The sequence below is a fragment of the Mauremys reevesii genome, linkage group 3 (genome assembly GCF_016161935.1).
Source record: "Mauremys reevesii isolate NIE-2019 linkage group 3, ASM1616193v1, whole genome shotgun sequence".
NCBI lineage: Eukaryota > Metazoa > Chordata > Testudines > Geoemydidae > Mauremys > Mauremys reevesii.
The window spans coordinates 9,053,698-9,071,113 of NC_052625.1; the positions used below are offsets into that span (position 1 = coordinate 9,053,698).

Genomic DNA, 17,416 nt, shown 5'->3' on the forward strand with positions numbered 1-17,416 from the left:
GCAAAATGTGAAATTTATACTAACAGTTAGGAAACTACTTAAAGAAAATAGTCCAAAATGTCTGCTTGAGCAATTCAAGGCTATAAAATTGGAAGAGAGTAAAGAACATGTAAATTAAAAAAAAATCTGTTTAATTAAAAATCAGGATTTTCTTTCTTTTTTTTTTTTTAATCCCTCTGATGTTGTATGTACTGGTCTGTCAGATCGGGTCCACGCTGCTGTTGAGCTTTTTATTTCAGGAATTTGCAGAGGAACTCCATCAGAAGCCAGAGCTCTGCTTGGCAATAGTAGGCAGAGGGTGGTATTTGAAGCTGCCAACAATTTGTGGTCATTTGTGGCCCGGACTTGTTGGCTAGACATTGCAGATCTGCTGTGCCTTTCTCTGCTTTTTTTTTTTCTTCTTCTCCACCCTCATTGTCTCTCTTCCCCATCCCACATCTTGATTGTATTCTTGGAACGTCTCCATGAACGTGTCAGCATGCGATGTATTGGTTCTTCTGTTTGTTTATTTAGGGCCAGATGTTCAAAAGAACCCAGCTCCCATATTAGGTACCTAAATACGTGTTTGGCTTTCCAAAAGGGACACCTATTGTTCTCAGTGGGAGCTGCTGGGCTTTGAGTACCTTTTTGACAAATCAGGTGCCTAAATGGGAGTTGAGCTCTTTAGAAATCTGGTCCTGAGAGACTGCACTGAGAACAGCCTCTTTGTTCACTTGTGTGAGGATACAGTCAAGCGAGCCTCGTCTTTCCTTCTGTTGCTTTATTCTCTGCCTTTTCTTTTGTGTGTTGGATTCAATTGGGGTGGCGAAGACATGAGTTTGCCCCCTCCCTCTTTGTTTGTCCTTGGGTGTTTTTCCTTTGTAGGGGTGTCTTGTTTACCTGGATGGAAGGAAATTGTATTCCGTACACTCTTAAAGTGCTTTTGGGTCTCCTTTGTTTTGCTGTTGTCATTGTAGGTGCAGAGGGAAAATAGCTCCATTTGGGGAGGTTGGGAAGTGGGTCGGTTTTGCGGGGGAGCAAACTGAATGAATAAGTTTGAAGATGCTCCTTTGGATGGCTTGTGGCAGTGTGGGGTGCAATATCATCTTATTTGTAAATATAATACAACAATTGTATATGAAATACTTACCTTGGAAGTCATACAACTCCCCCCCTGAGGTCATCTAGTCCAACCCCCTGCTCAAAGCAGGACCAATTCCCAGACAGATTTTTGCCCCAGATCACTAAGTAGCCCTCTCAGGGATTGAACTCACAACACTGGGTTTAACAGACCAATGCTCAAACCACTGAGCGATCCCTCCCCTCCTGGGGTTGACCAAACTCCTGCTGTACTGATTTAGGTTCCTCATTTTCATATATGTAAATGAATAGAGTTTTCATGGGGTTTTTTATTTCCCCCTCCCCCAATAAAAAGCTACTTGTGAGTCAATAGTCGCAAAGACTCTGAGTGCTTGTGAGTAGGGAAGAGCACCCCACAGAGGTGACTAGAAATAGGAGTATGGCTCTGGATGAGAGCTCTTATTTTTAGAAACAAGAATGTTGAGACAGTCTGAACCCAGCCCTTGCTGCTGCTGTCACTCACCGCTGACATAAGGGTGATGAAGATCTGTAGACAATTTTTTTAAAAATTCAGATATAGTAAATAAAAGTTCTACAGGGCAGGCACTGTCTCTCTTGCTCTGTGTTTTATACAATGTCTAGCGGAATGGGGCACCAATTTTGGTTGGTACTATTGTGTTCTGTTGTAATACACATAATAAAATAGTCTGTCCTATCAGAGCAGTGCAATTAACATGAAAAACAAGAGTAGAAATTATTATAAATTGGTAACAGAGCAGAGATAATGTTCTTGTAGCAACTATTGCTTTTGCATTTCCTGACTAAAAAATAAAAATCTGCCGCTTTAGCACACTTTTGATTTTGTATTATAATATTTCTACTCTACTCAGAAGCTTTAATTAGAGACTATGTATAATTCCTCTTTATACATCGCATGGTGCAGATTCTGTTTTGTCACCTTACGGGGATTGGAGGCTTTGGTGCAGTTCTTTTTGTGGCACTACGACGTCTGCTGAGTATAGCTGGCATCCCACAGCCTGAGACTTGAAAAATCGTTCTTTGACAGCCGTATGTCATCCGCACAGATGCATCCAAACAGCTTTTGGATTTAAGCAGTTGATTTGGAATGATTAACCAGCAAAACTGATTAATCCTAGACATAATCTCTTTATGCCTGTCTTTCCCAACACCTCCACCCCCTCCAAATGTCCTGCGTGCCTCATCTTTCAGAGGAGCGACTTGAGTCTCTTTCCTGTGCTGTCTGTTTACGTACAGACGGCACAAAAAATGTCTAGAGGTGGGCTGAGGAAAGGCAGTTATCTGATGTGAATCATTTCTTTTTGAAAGGAACAGATTTCAGAACACTTTTATAGTACTTTACGGATACTGACATCCACTCAATTTCTTCTTCATTAGGTTTGTTGTACACTTATTTCCATTGCGTCTAGTACAAGTGTAACACAGACAGACCCTGCTCGTCAGTGGGTGGGATTGAACCTGGGACCCCTGGAGCTTAGTGCATGAGCCTCTACTGCATGAGCTAAAAGCCAACTGGCTCTTAGAGAAAGATAAAATTAGTCTGCTCTACAGCCTTAGCTAAGTGGTCTTGGTGCCATTACATAGGACAGACTGCCACAGCCAGAAGGTGTGTAGTCTACACAAGCAACCACATTGGACCCTTTGGAGCTGGGAAAGACCCTGATTCAGGAAAACAATCCAGTGTGTGCTTAAGCCTGTCTTTATTCAGCAAAACATTTAAGCATAGGCACAAGTTCTACTGAAATTTAAAGTTAAGCAGGTACCCAAGTGCGTTGCTGAATCATAGCAAAATATCTTGTCTCCCTCCATACTTGTTAATTTGACATCTTTTGCCGACACACAGTACCACTAGTAGGTTTTTTTTTTTAATGGATCAGACTTTCCCTTCAGTTGACTGTCAAAACACTTGTCTCAGGACCCTTAACGTCCTAGTGTAACTTACCAGACAAATTCCACTGCTTGTGTTCTATGACTTTAATGTTCAGAGACAGAATTTTTGGTTTTCATTTAACGAAATGCTAGCCAGCACATTTTGTGGTGTTTTCTTTCCTTATTACTGTCCACCTTTCCGTAGTTTCTTTCCCTCAGTGTTTTCCCCTTGATCTTACATCTGAACTGTGTTAATGCTTCTCTGAGTTGAACTGTAATACTTTCAGGGCAAGGACATAGTCGTTTCTCATACCTTGACGTGTTATCTGTTGAATTTAAGTGTTTTGTGCAGTAAGGTGCTACTGAACATGAGTAAGGGTATTTGAATCTGGCATTATGTGCTTTGTAAAGCTGACATAAAGTACTCCATAAATAATCATGTCCCCAAAGCAGATAACGTCACATGTTAGTTTTGTCAGGTAATCCTCATTAACGATTGATGCTGCATTTCTTGTGCATCCACAAGAAACATAGAGTTTGGTCCTATAAAGTATGTGGCCTTATGCCGGGATGAAAACTTCTTCACACTTCTGTGATATTACACACACACACACACACACACACACACACACACACACACACACACACACACACACACACACACACACACACACACACACTTGTTGATACAAATGACAGCTAAAGTTAAGATAACTGAAAGAGATCAGACAAAATAGGTTTCCAGAGTGTGTTTATGTTTATGCATTTGACAAGCAGTTTCACTATTTCTGTGTTTAGTCAAATTTCCCTATAATTTGGATGCATCTTTCATGCAGTAATGGGGACAGATAAAAGACTGTAAAACCATAAAAAACCTGAGGGTATTCAGGGCAGATGTCTCACCATTGCTATGATGGCTGTAAATGGCTAAGTGGTGGACATGCTCTTATTTTTGCTTATTGTACCAACTTTGGTTATTTCACTAGTTTGTCTTCACTTGTTGCCTCCTCATACGTTCAGATTGTAAATTCTTTGGGACGGAGACACTCTCTTTATGTATGTGCCCTGCCTAGCACAGTTGGGGCTCCAATCCTTGTATGTTGCTTCTAGGCACCACCACAATACAAAGGATTGATCAAGAGTCGTGCTTGAAACTACTCAACTTGCGGGGTTTTTTTTTGTTTGTTTGTTTTTTGAAGCTGACTAGACTTCAGGTAGATGGGATCACTATTAATTAAATCAAGCAACCTGCTTGTTTCCATGGTGTATTGGACATTACGTTCTATACCAGTGATCGGCAACCTTTGGCACACGGCCCGCCAGGGAAAAGCTGCTGACGAGCCCGGCCGGATTGTTTACCTGCAGCGTGCGCAGGTTCTGCCGCTCGCAGCTCCCACTAGCTGCGGTTCGCCGTTCCAGGCCAGTGGGGGCTGCAGGAAGCGGTGCAGGCCGAGGGATGTGCTGGCCATCCTTCCCGCAGCCCGCTTGTCAGCAAGCAAGCTAAATGCCACTGAGCCAGTGCCCATACTGCATTCTCCCCGTGCGGTGGCCCTGGTAAGGACTGAATCAGAAAGACGGGTCTTCAAGTCCTGACCCACAGAGGCCAGTGAGAACAAATTATAAAGTGGTACAGCATTGGCCTTGTGGGACCAATAAGTGCTTGTCAGGGTGGATGCCAAGGGAAATAAGGTGACATAGCTGCTACAGGCAGGCAGCTGTCTCAGGGAAACCACTGTTCCACCCCTTGTTGTTGGAAAAATGGTGATGACAGTCCAAACCTTGCACCCTGAAGTGCAGTCCACTCCTGAGGAAAGCACCCCAATGAGGCCTACCCTGACTCCCATGACCAGATTGCCACCACTGCACTTGGTGCTCTCGTATAAACACTGCAGGAAGCAGACCATATGTATGTACCTACGGGAAGACCCAACAAATCAGTTTGCCATCTGGCTCCCATTCCGTGGTCCATGATGGCCAGGCCACTGGTTATCTTCTCAAGACCAGCGGCTCTTGCTGAGATGGTCAGCGTTGGATCACTTTTCTTAAGATAGTATTTGCCACAGCAAATGTAATACCGTTCCAATCCAGACAGGATCTCCAGTCTTTAAAAGCTTGTCTACGGTGAGGAAGGATGTTCCATTGGTGCAGGCCCTCTCCTATGAATTGGGATGCTGGGGTTCAAGTCCCTGCTCTGCCACAGATGTTGTGTGACCTCGGACAAATCAGTTAACCTCTCTGTGCCATGTTTCCCCATCTGTAAAACAGGGTTAATAGCACCGTCCTACATCGTGGGGGGTGTTGTGAGGATAAACATGTTTAAAGATTGTGAGGTGCTCAGATACTACAGTAAAAGGGGCCATATAAGCATTTAAGATAGATCAACATTATCCTGCTTTTTAACATTTTTATGTGTAGTGCATCTGGTTTTGGAATAAGAGAACATTGAGTAATATCATAGACTGCAACTTACATAATTAAATCGTGTTTTATGGTTTTTTTTTAAATCTTTAGCACATTTGATTTTAATTTGGATCAATCAGAGCCATATTTTCTAAAGATACGTAGAATGTGGCCTTATTTATTGTTGTGTGGGAAATGGTTGAGCTTCAAAGCTTCACATGAGCTGTAACTGGTTAGTAGAAATATACATCCGCTTTCAGGATAATTTTTATAAATAAAATTTTCAATGATTCCCACATATGGGCTTTACAATTGGATTTTTAACTGCTTTCAGAAAAATGCATATCGTTATAAAAACCACATATGTGAATAACAGACAAAAATAGGAAGTATTTAAATGGAAAACAGAATTAATAAGATTCCTACAGTAATTTAATATGCATAACTGAGCATTATTGGGCAGATACATTCTCTCTCTTGCACATATACAGAATGTAGAAGATGAAAACATTTAAATTACTTAGAAATATATTATGACATCAGAATGGAGATTTGGGATGTGGGATTAAACTGTGTAAGTGACATTCTGTGATAGGACTGTTAATAAAATAACAGTGAAGATAAGGTTAATGTTCGTATTTTTTACCCTTTCTTTGTAGGATTCTACTGTTGTGACTCCAATTCTTCTCAGAACAGATCCACATGGATTTTTCTTTTACTGGACAGATCAGAATAAGGTAAGAGAAGAAACGCCTTTTTTCATATTGATTTCAAGCTTACCAGCCGGTGCGATAGGGCTGTGGGCAGGAAGCTTTGCACTGTAATTCTGGCATAGAGGATGCCCAAGGAACACTGCAGTGCAGAGAGCGCCTCTGTGATGTAACGAAAGCATACATGCTCCTCCCCAGCCCCTGCTGCACAGGGCATGTGACTGGGAAGAAGGAGAATGATTGATTGGCAATCCTCAGCTACCTTAGTGGCCCCTCGTGGACATTGGCCACTACTGGCACAATACAGAGTTGTTCCAATTTACACCTGGGGACCAATCTGGAGTGAAATCTTGGCTCCACTCAAGTCAACAGGATTTTTTCATTGCTGTGTGGTTGGTCCAATATTGGAGTTTAAAGCTGCCTATTTAAACCTCCCTGATGAGTTACTTGCACTCCTCAGTTTTTATTACTCCATGTCGGAGACTCGGTCTCTTGTTAAATACATTCCTGCAGGGGCGGCTCTAGGCACCAGCGGCGGCCGCGCCGCAGGCGGCGGCATCCTGGGGAGGCGTCATTTGCCCCGGGAGCTCGCCGCCCATGCCTGGTCCACCACCACGGAGGCGAGGCGGACCTGACCTGCCGTCATGCTCTGTGGCGTCCCGTCGTCCAGCGGCTCGGTTGCTCTCTCCGGCAGGCATGGCCAGGTCCGCCGCAGGTCCGCTCTCCGGGTGACCTGCCGCATGCGGCGGGAGAGCGCGGGGCTCCATGCCTCCCTCCCCGGGCCGCCAGGATGGCGGGGAGAGCGAGACCGGGAAGAGCGGCGGGGGCGGCGCTCGCGCTCGCTGCCGGCGCTGGCGAGCGTGAGCGCAGTTCCTGTACACTTGTTGGGAAGGCTTAGAGCCTGCTGCATTGCTCCTGTTTGACACCAGTGTCATTCCACTGAAATCAATGCTGTCATGTTTCCAGCTGACAGAATCCATGGCATTACACCAGGGTGAAAGTGGGGCAATGCAGTGGCGAATCAGGCCTTTGATCTCTTGTCAGTGTGCTGTCACAGCGATGCAATGGAAAAACACCATCCAAGTATTATCAAGAAATTAGTTCCTCTTGTCCCCAAAGATGGATTGTGGTAGTACTTTTGTTATAAAGTAACCTTATCTTGTATCTATTGCCTGTTACAAAAGAATATATTAGAATAATATAATGGCTTGTGTACTGTAGTGTTTCAGGTGTCATTTTCTGTTGGTGTTTTTGCTGGGTTCAGAATATACAAAGCTGTAGCATCAAGGCCGCTGAAACTTAGTTTTCAAAACACACCCTCGCACCCTCAAGTCTTTAGAAATAATTCTTTGGAGTTGCAAAAAAGGCCTTTATTTTGGTTGTTCTTTATACCACATGGTCCTGTTTAAATATGATGTCTCTTTTAGGCTTTGATTCAGCGAAACACTTAAGCATGCACTTAAGTTTTTGAAGGAAAAAAATGACCCAAAGTTGATTGGAGAGTTTATTCCATTTTTAAGAGGTTTGCCATAATGACATTCCCCTCAGTTTCCTACTGTTGTCTGTAAAAACAATGTCTTGAAGCAATTCTCTAAAATGGCTATTTATGGAATTGTTGTTTCCATATTAATGAAAAAATGTATTTATACTGCCCAGAGCATTTTTTAAAAGGTTGGGTATTTGTAAAAGAGACAAGTGTCAGTTTGATTTTTTTTTTTTTTTGAAACTGGAGATCAAATATGTATAAAGGGCAACAAAAGAGATTTTGTTTGGTTAATAATTCATGACAGCTAAGTAAAGCTTGTTTTCAAAACCCATCCTAAAGGTCTCTTTATTTAAAATGTTTGTGTTTGGGGATGAGCACTTTCTGCTTATGCAGTGACTATTCTGATTTATATTTATTGTGAAATTAATTATTGAAGGTTTTTTGTTTTTTTTTAAATTTAAATTCTGGGTATTAGGTGAGAGATTTCAAGGTGATTATTTACAATTCATGGTTGGAAATCCAAAGAAGGAACAGTAACCTTGCTTACACACCTGCAACCATTGAGAGATCTTCTAAGAGACACACTTTTCACAGAACTGGTGTCCTGTTTCTGACAGATGGTACTGGACCGTCACGGGTTAATCTGCTCTTTTCAAAAAAGGAGAGTTATGAATTCAATCACATTTTGGACTTACGTGAAACCATTCTCTTCCTCTTGTGTACTGGAAGAAGCAAACGCAGAGTCTGGCTTCATTCCGTGTAATCAGTGCTAATTAAAATGTGTATGTGCAGCTGTCCTTACAGTTTGGACAGATTTGTTAAAACCTCTGTCTAAATCCAGAGAGTTATACACATCTGACAACATTAAAGCCTCAGTGAAACACGCATCTCTTCACCATTCATCTTTGTGGGTTTTTTTTAAATGATCTATAACTGTAAAACACTAGAATTTGAGAGAGAGGGGTGTGTGTGTGCGCATACCCACTCTTCAAAAGAATTGAAGGAAAGAGTAGATATAACAAAGGGAAAATTCTGCATGCATGACCTCTGCAGTGTGGGGTTTTTTTGTGTGTGATAATGCATAGTTGGTGCAAATATCAATCGCACTTATGCCAGTGGTAGTTCAATTTACCCTGGCATCTGTGGTATTTCCTGTTCTGTGTGCACAAGATACAGCAAATACCTCATTAAAATCAGATTCTGAGGTACAGATTGATTTTTATCTTTAATCGTGCTTGTTTGATATTTTGTTGATTTTTAAAAAGACAGGAAGTATTAAGGTAGCCAACTTTGCTCAGAATAGCAAAACCACAATAAAGAACTTGCTTGCTTGCTTAATCTAGGATAGCTGGTTTTGGGGCAAGGGAAAGAAGAGACATTGTCATAAAGGGAGATGAGCAAAATTTACAAAGTTGGTGCTTACAAATGCTGTGTTTATTGCCTTGGAGCTTGGATGCTCGTACTCCAAGGACGGTGTGAAGCCGACAAAAGAACAAGATTCTGTTAGTGTCACATCTGTCCCTTCTTCACAGCCAACCAGAGTCCAGAGATGCCAGCAGATATCCTCCTTCCTCTCTCAGAGCACTCGCACAAAAATAAGGTCCTCTGTAGCTGAGAAGAGAGAAGATCAAACATCTCAGTGCAAGGATTCAGTAATATTCCATAAGATCTAAAACTATGCCTTTCGCCCTGAAGATGGTGATGATGATGATATGAGTAAGATGCATGAGAGACTAGATAGTAGTTGGTCACCTGATTCCCAATTTACAGCTTTATTCTGTTAATTATTCTGTTAAGAATTACTATGCAGAATGAGGAACAGGGAGAGTATGACTCGCCACATCTGCATGCCAGGTGATGTGTACGTTGTGGAGTCCCAGCAGTTTATGAATTGGAAGAATCAAGGGATTGGTATAAGGTCAGGGCTGATGGATGGTTTTGACGGTGGAGGAAAGGAAGCGGGAGTAGCACAATGAGCTAGAAAGTGGCATTAGCTCTTAGGTTCTTTTTTTCTGTACTTTTATTTCCAGGGCACAGACGGGGCCTTTATAGGTGTGTGTAAAGTTCTATCACAGTGTGGCCCAGTTTGTGATTAGGGTTTCGGGGTGCTACCCCAATATAAATAACATTAGAACAAAGTGAGTCATGGCAGTCACCCTCTGAACTTTTCCTGGAAGGTTGCTGACAGAGGCTACTGCTCGGTTCCAAGGTAACCCAGGTTTTTATGAGACCCTGATCATGCATGTAGGCACTTGGGATGTGGCTTGTCCACTTGCATGTATGAGCCTCACAAAGGTGAGAGCAGCGTCTGTGATTTTCAAGGGTTGGACTTGGTCATGTGCAGACCTCATGGTGCTAGGGCTCTGCCCCTCTCCATTCTTGAGGGAGAGTGCACTACACTGCAAAAAAACAAACCCCCAAACAAACAACCCTGCGGCAGTAAGTCTGAGAGCCTGGATCCACAATTTGCGGCTCTCAGAGCTTGTGTTCTGGGGCTCAGAATTGTAGTGTAGACATTCCCACTCGGGCTTTGAGACCCAGCGAGGGAGAGGGGTTTCAGAGCCCTAGCAGAAATGTCTACACTGCTATTTTTGTTTTTGCAATGTGGACGTACCCTTGGAGTCCCCGCCTTGGTTTCAGGAGCTTTGCTCTGTTGCGTTTCCCTGCAGCTTGGATTGGGATGCTCTGTTAAACACTGGCAACCCATGGACCCTCTCCTAGAGAAGATGATATATAAAGGATGCGGCTACTATTTCAAGGACTGTCCTCTTGGACAGCTACTGTACCCTGGGACAGTATTCTTCCACTTTGCCCTGCCTAACAAGATTCATAACTAATAAAAAAATAGATGGTGAAAAATAAATTTCTGGACGTTCTGTCGTAATGGTGTCGCATTGTCTCTAAGAACAGCCTTTGTGTGCAATGGGAGAACAGCATAACTCAAGGTACAGGTTACCTATTGATTAGTAATAGTTTTGGATCAGTTGAATTCTGCTGCTTTGATAAGGAGTTTGGAGATAGTACTTTGCCAGCTTCTCTATTATAATATGGCCCTGTGCCCATTCCTGTGCAAGCCTGAGACAGAAGGTAGCTTAAAAACAGAAGCTTCAGATCCCTTGAGATTTTTGGAATATTTCTTTTGTCCAGCCAGCATGAGAGGTAAATGATTGTTTATAGAATTCTTCAAAACATGTGCTGTACAGGTGGCTGGGTACATTTTCCTCTGAATAGCTTGATCTGGAGGAGAAAGCAGTCCCAGGCAAAAATGCATGCAATTTCTGACCAGGATCCTAGTTGGGTGACCAGATGTCCCAATTTTATAGGGACAGTCCCAATTTTTGGGTCTTTTTCTTATATAGGCTCCTATTACCCCTCCCCCCCCCAGCTCCTGTCCTGATTTTTCACATTTGCTGTCTGGTCACCTAGAGACAAGCTCACTTTCGTTCTGATCCTGCAACTAGATATAAATAAAATGGGGATTCATCCATTGCAGGATTGGGACTTAATTTGAACATTTACAAAATAACAAATTTATAGAACCATAAGATGTCTTGTATTTGAATTGTCTCTAATTCTTGTAGTAATTGTTTATAAGGCGCCTGTGCACAAAGTGCATTGCTGCCTTTGATTTACAGCTGGGGTATCATTTGTAATCATTCAATCCTAACTTAATTATATTTAAATTTGAACAGTGACTTTTTTTTTCTAAATTGCCTTGAGGATTTAGATGCGTGCACAGAAATTCCCTTTGACATTAATGGGTGGGATTTTCCTATGTGCTTAAGTGACTCAGAAGTACGAGTTCCTTGTGTCATTTAGCTCAGTGGTTCTCAAACTTGGGCCACCACTTGTTCAGGGAAAGCCCCTGGTGGGCCGGGCCAGTTTGTTTACCTGCCGAGTCCGCAGGAGTCGGCTGATTGTGGCTCCCACTGGCCGTGGTCCCCCGCTCCAGGCCAGTGGGTGCTGCAGGAAGGGCGGCCAGCATGTCCCTCGACCTGCGCTGCTTCCTGCAGCCCCCATTGGCCTGGAGCAGCGAACTGCGGCCAGTGGGAGCCGCGATCGGCTGAACCTGCGAATGCGGCAGGTAAACAAACCGGCCCGGCTCGCCTGGGGCTTTCCCTGAACAAGTGGCGGCCCAAGTTTGAGAACCACTGATTTAGCTGCTTCTGAAAAAGTACCATCCAGTGTCTCGAAATGCCCTAGGCAATTTTGAAAAATTTCAGCCGTGCTCTTCAGTTCTTTTGTACCATTCTGAAAAAAAAGCAAGCGTCTGCGTGTAACAAAATTAGCATACGTTTCCCCTCCCCCCCCCTTTTTTTAAAAGAATTTTCGGGCAATGAAAATAGACATTGATACTTTAGGAATCGTGGAGACCTATTAGTATTACTGCCCCTCCATGCATCCGACGAAGTGGGTATTCACCCACGAAAGCTCATGCTGCAATACGTCTGTTAGTCTATAAGGTGCCAAAGGGCTATTAAAAGACCTCAGTGCGGAGCTATACTGCTCAGGGAGGCGTAGAAAGATGATTTTAGTAGTGTAGTATGCTCTACCTGGCCTTGTTGCGTTATGGCCTGGTATGAATCTTGTGATTGCTGTGTATGTAGGAATATAACAATGTCCATGCGCCTATTAATATTGTTTGTGAATTATGTTATGGGTTCTGTAACACAGTGCAGCAACAGGAAATTGTCAGACCTGCTTAGTACCAGCCAGCATATGTTGTGAACTAATAAAGATGAATTATGTTCCAAACAATAGAATTTTATTCTGTAACATGAACCAGGCAATTAAAAACATTTAGTACTTGATTAAAATTTAATAAATTTAGGGAACAGAACTTATGAAGGAGAAAGAACAGTTGTTTCCATTTCCGGTACCTATACATGGACGTATGAAAGTCATGATTGGTGTATGAGAAGCTGTGATTATGTTTAATGCCCCTCCCCTCTGCCACCCCCCACCCGGGTGGAGTGGTAAGGGCAGTGCACTGACCCCTGCTGGCACGTGGAATGTTGGGGATAGGGAGGTCCCGATATAGAGTTCTCTATGGGCTGCAGAGAGAAGCAGCATGGGATGAGATCCTGGCCCCCGTGAAGTCAATGGTAAAGCTCCAATTGGTGTCAACAGTGCTAGGATTTTAAAGGAGATGCTCTAGCTCAACCACAAGATATGGGCTTGGTGCAGGAATCACTAGGTAGGGCAGGAATCAGTGCAGGAGGCTCTGTGGCCTATGTCATACAGCAGGTCAGATTAGATGATCATAATAGTGTCTTCTAGCCCTAAAATCTGTGATTGAGAATTGATCTGCTGTGTCATGGGGCCAAAGGGCTACATCTAGAGGAAGAGAGGAGTAGAGTATGTAGGATCCTGCAGCATCAGGATCAGAGTCAATTTCAGCATTCTTGTAAATAGCAGGCCACTTTTCAGCTAGTTGAACTGCCATAGAGCCATTCAAATCAAAGGAGCTGTGCCCATTTGCACCTGCTGGGGGTTTGGGCCAGTATCTTTTTATGGTGCTCTGTGTCCATTTTCAAATCTGGCTTTAAAGCAGAGCATTCCTTTGTGACATACAGGCAAAAGAACTTTAAGTCCTTATCTGTTTTACAGTGCATTTGATTAGAAAGCTGTAGTAATGGGTAAGTTTTATATGTATTTAATACATAACTAATATAATTTCATCACACTAATTTCACACAGAATTTTAAAGGGTCATATGGCTTTTAAAAAAACCTGCTCCAACATTGAAGTAGTTTTGTTTAGTTTACTAAAGAGAGTATACTGTGCAGTCTATTTCACTGCTAAGAAGGTCTTGGCAGGAGGTCTATAAACATTGCGACTGCCTATTCCCTCTCTCTGTAAAGAAGGCCAAACAAACCCTTTGTACTGAGGCTTTTAGAAGATCAAGATTATAAATACTGTTTAATCAATGGGAAGAGGTGGTGGTTATGCCTCTCTTGTTAAGTGATCATCTTAACATGCTAAATCAAATAAAAGTTGTTGTATTTTTTCCCCATTTGTAAATATTTGGTAGGAGCCTTACCATTTCAGCAGATAGAACCACTTACAGTGAGTCTGCACTAATCTGTCGTGAGCCTTAGTCACAAAGGCATTCTATCAACTCGTAGGTACCCTTCAAGCAGCCTTTTGCTGCAACTGCAGGATATAATCCACACAGAAACTGAGAGCCAAGACACATGGACTGAAGAGTATTTCACTGTATTATTACATGCTTTGAACACAACTTGAACATTTTTTGCATCAGGGGTTTGTTTTTTGTTTTGTTTTGTTAGTAGTGAACACTTTCAGAAAGCATGTGTTTTATGACATAGTCCCAGCATTCTTGTACCCGTGGGACTCTTGTTGATGCGGATATAGATATGACATCTAACCCATATCTCCACATCCCCTCTGGTAAACTGAGGCTCATCAAAGCCCTTGGATGAATGGTGAAGATCCAAAATCCCTTTCTTCTGAGCTCTGGGGCCTTGTTAATTATTGAAGGAACCTCTTGTATCATCTGAATGTTGTTGTCTTCACCTATAATTTGACTTAAGGTCCTAGAAGTCAGTCTGAGTGAGTAGTGAGTTAGTGCACGGATGTGGGGAAACAAGAATCCCGTTAGTTGATATCAAGCAGACTGATTTAAGTGGCTTCATGGGACATGGGGTGCCCAAGAGGTGTCAAGTCACCTTGCTCTCGCCAATGTAAGTTGCCCACTATGCCAACCTAATAACTCCACCTCCGCGAGAGACATAACACTTAGGTCAATGTAGTTAGGTCAGCGTGGTGTCCCTGTAGACACTGCATTGCTTACATTGCCTGTTGCTGCCTTTAACAGCCAGAGCCCTGCCATCCTGGGGCTGACAGCCCAATGGGACTTCCCCTTGAATGGTCTCTTGAAATAGCCATTAACGACTTATGCTAAACAATCTGTTCCTCTTCTTATGTGGACGCACTTCGTAGCAGGGACACACTGAGTTAGTTTCCCAGACCTGAAGAAGAGCTCTGTGTAAGCTTGAAAGTCTCTCTCACCCACAGAAGTGGGTCCAATAAAAGATATTACCTCACCCACCTTGTCTCTCTAATATCCTGGGACCAACACAGCTACAACAACACTGCATATTTAAGACTTTACTCCTTAGCAGAGCCCTCAAAAATAAGACCGGCAATAACACCAATACTGACACTTTCACGCTGTACTGGAAACTGTGACTGGGCTACCTTTCTCCTCCCTGCTGGCTTTTGAGTTAAGAAGCGAGCCCCCCTTCTTACCTATATAGATCTCTTGAAAGGAAAAATAATCTGTTGTGTATTTAAAGTGGAGCAGCTTTCTAGCTTAGCAGTTAACACAACAGGGGAGTCAATCTAGTAACAATCTGTAGTCACCTGTGAGTCCCAGATGCTGGCTGTTTTTTCCCCAAACTGAGCATGTGGAGTGGGAGGGAAGTGAGCGTGCTGTGATGGGGATTGCAGCTGAAAGTGAAAATAAAGAGAAATCTTTCATGGAGGCCAGCTTCCTGTCATTTGCTATTGTATTTTATTTTTAAGAGGAAATCCCTCAACTTTCAAAACATGGAAATTGTTCAGGACCTGTAAAGGAAATGGGACTACATCAAAGACGGAGGAGCACTAATAAGCATTTGCCACTGGTAAATATAACTTACTGTGTAGGATGTAGGCTTTGTAAAACAGGTGTGGGAAATTATTAATACACAGTTATGGGCCTGTGTTTCAGTACTTAAATTGAGAGAAGACCACAGCTTTTAAAGGGGATTACTGCTTTGGTGGGGTGACTAAATTTGTGGAGCCCAACATGTGACCTCTTAAGTTGGCCTAATTATTCAGAAAATGCTGAACACTGCTTTCTCTCTCTCTCTCTACATTAGGACAACACTGATTTTCGCTGTTGGAGCGCAAGAGTATCTCCTGCAAATTGCTGTATGGAGACTAGGCTGTGCTCAGTCTAACCAAGGGGACAACTTACCAAGGGTCATGGTGGCCTCTCCGTCATTAGCAATTTTTAAATCAAGATTGGCTGTTTTTCTCAAAGATCTGCTCCAGGAATTATTTTGGGGAAGTTTTATGGCCTGTGAGATACAGGAGGTCAGACTAGATGATCACAAGGGACTCTTCTGGCTTTGGTACCTGCAAATATGACCTCTTTGAACTACTGATCTTGTATGTAGCTGTGACACTCTTAGTACCTTTCCCAGACCTGAAGAAGAAGCTCTGTGTAGCTCAAAAGCATCTCTCTCACCAACAGAAGTTGGTCCAATAAAAGATATTAACTCACCCACCTTATTTCTATGATTAGCCCATATTAATTCATACATAGGGGAGCTGTTCTGAGTGTTGCTTTATCTCTGTCACTACAGTAAGTTTAAGTAGCATTGATAATAAGCTTCAGCTAACTGTTGTGCACAATTTTAGGAGTAGCATGGTGTAGGGATAAGGGCACTGGAGTGGGGGCCACAGGATCTGGGTTTTAGTCCCAGCTCTGGTGTGGGACCTTCGACAAGTCACTTCCTCTGTTTATGCCTGTTTTCCCTCCATCTTTTTGTCTGTCTTGTCTATTTAGACTGTGAGTACTTCAAGGCAGGGACTGTCTTACTATGGTGGGGTGTTTTTTTTGCAGTGCATAACACAATGGGGCTCCATTCTACCGTAATACAAATAATTTGGCAGCAGAATTGCTAACATAAATAAAATCCCTCAGCTGCGTAAAAACACGTGCAATAATTGAACACAACAGTGGGTTGATCTGCTGGAAGTCAGACTCCCATTTCTTTCTTTTTTACTTTTTAATTCTCTTCTTCGTTCATAGCCTTCACTATGGCACACAGGTGATTTAGCACAGGTGCCATTGATTTTGCCAGCTGACCTATTGTTCGTATGGTTGGAAAGAATACTGCTCTTATATCAGCCTTTGTACTTATGAGAAAAAGCAATTGATCTCTTGATGTCGGTTAAATTGGATTCTCTGTGTGCAGTTGTGCTAGTTCAAATTCTACTATCTCTTTTTCATGTTTGCTCTTCTTACTCACTATTTATTTTTCCTATTGTGCTTTTAAATCTCCATTCTTTTGTTGGGAGGGAAGTATGCATTCAAATGCATTTTCTCCAAATAGGATATGTTCCATCTCTATGCATGTCATCTCCCTGCGTAGGTGTATTCTTCAACTGCAGCTACTAATATGAGAACACAATTTTTTTTTTTTTTAAAAAAAAGGTTTTTAGCAGAAATATGGGACTGCACACAACTAACTGTGGGATAGTCTATGTCAAGGTTCCTTCCCCACTCTGAACTTTAGGGTACAGATGTGGGGACCTGCATGGACACTTCTAAGCTTAATTATTAGCTTAGATCTGGTAACACTGCCACCATCCAGAAATTTCAGTGTCTGGATCACTTTCTGTCCCCCCAAAACCTTCCCTTCCCTGGGCAGCCTTGAGAGGCCTTTTCACCAAGTTCCTGGTGAACACTGATCCAACCCCTTGGATCTTAACACAAGGAGAATTTAACCATCCCTCCTCCCTTCCCCCACCAATTCCTGGTGAGTCCAGATCCAGTCCCCTTGGATCTTAACACAAGGAAAAAATCAATCAGGTTCTTAAAAAGAAAGCTTTTAATTAAAGAAAGAAAGGTAAAAATTATCTCTGTAAAATCAAGATGGAAAATACTTTACAGGGTACTCAGATTCGTATAGCTCAGAGGAACCCCCTCTAGTCTTAGGTTTAAAGTTATAGTAAACAGAGGTAAAAATCCTCTCAGCAAAAAGGCACATTTACAAGTTGAGAAAACAAAAATAAGACTAACACGCCTTGCCTGGCTATTACTTACAAGTTTGAA

At 42.6% G+C, this 17,416-nt stretch overlaps 1 protein-coding gene across 3 annotated transcripts in view; it reads left to right on the forward strand.

Annotated features, from left to right (window-relative positions):
• PLCB1 (phospholipase C beta 1) overlaps nt 1-17,416 on the forward strand; it is a 627,028-nt gene that overhangs the window by 12,205 nt on the left and 597,407 nt on the right. For all 3 annotated transcript variants that reach the window (XM_039531329.1, XM_039531330.1, XM_039531331.1), the window contains exon 2: nt 6,027-6,104. In XM_039531329.1, the coding sequence (XP_039387263.1) occupies nt 6,027-6,104 (78 nt within the window). The remainder of the gene's footprint in view (nt 1-6,026; nt 6,105-17,416) is intronic.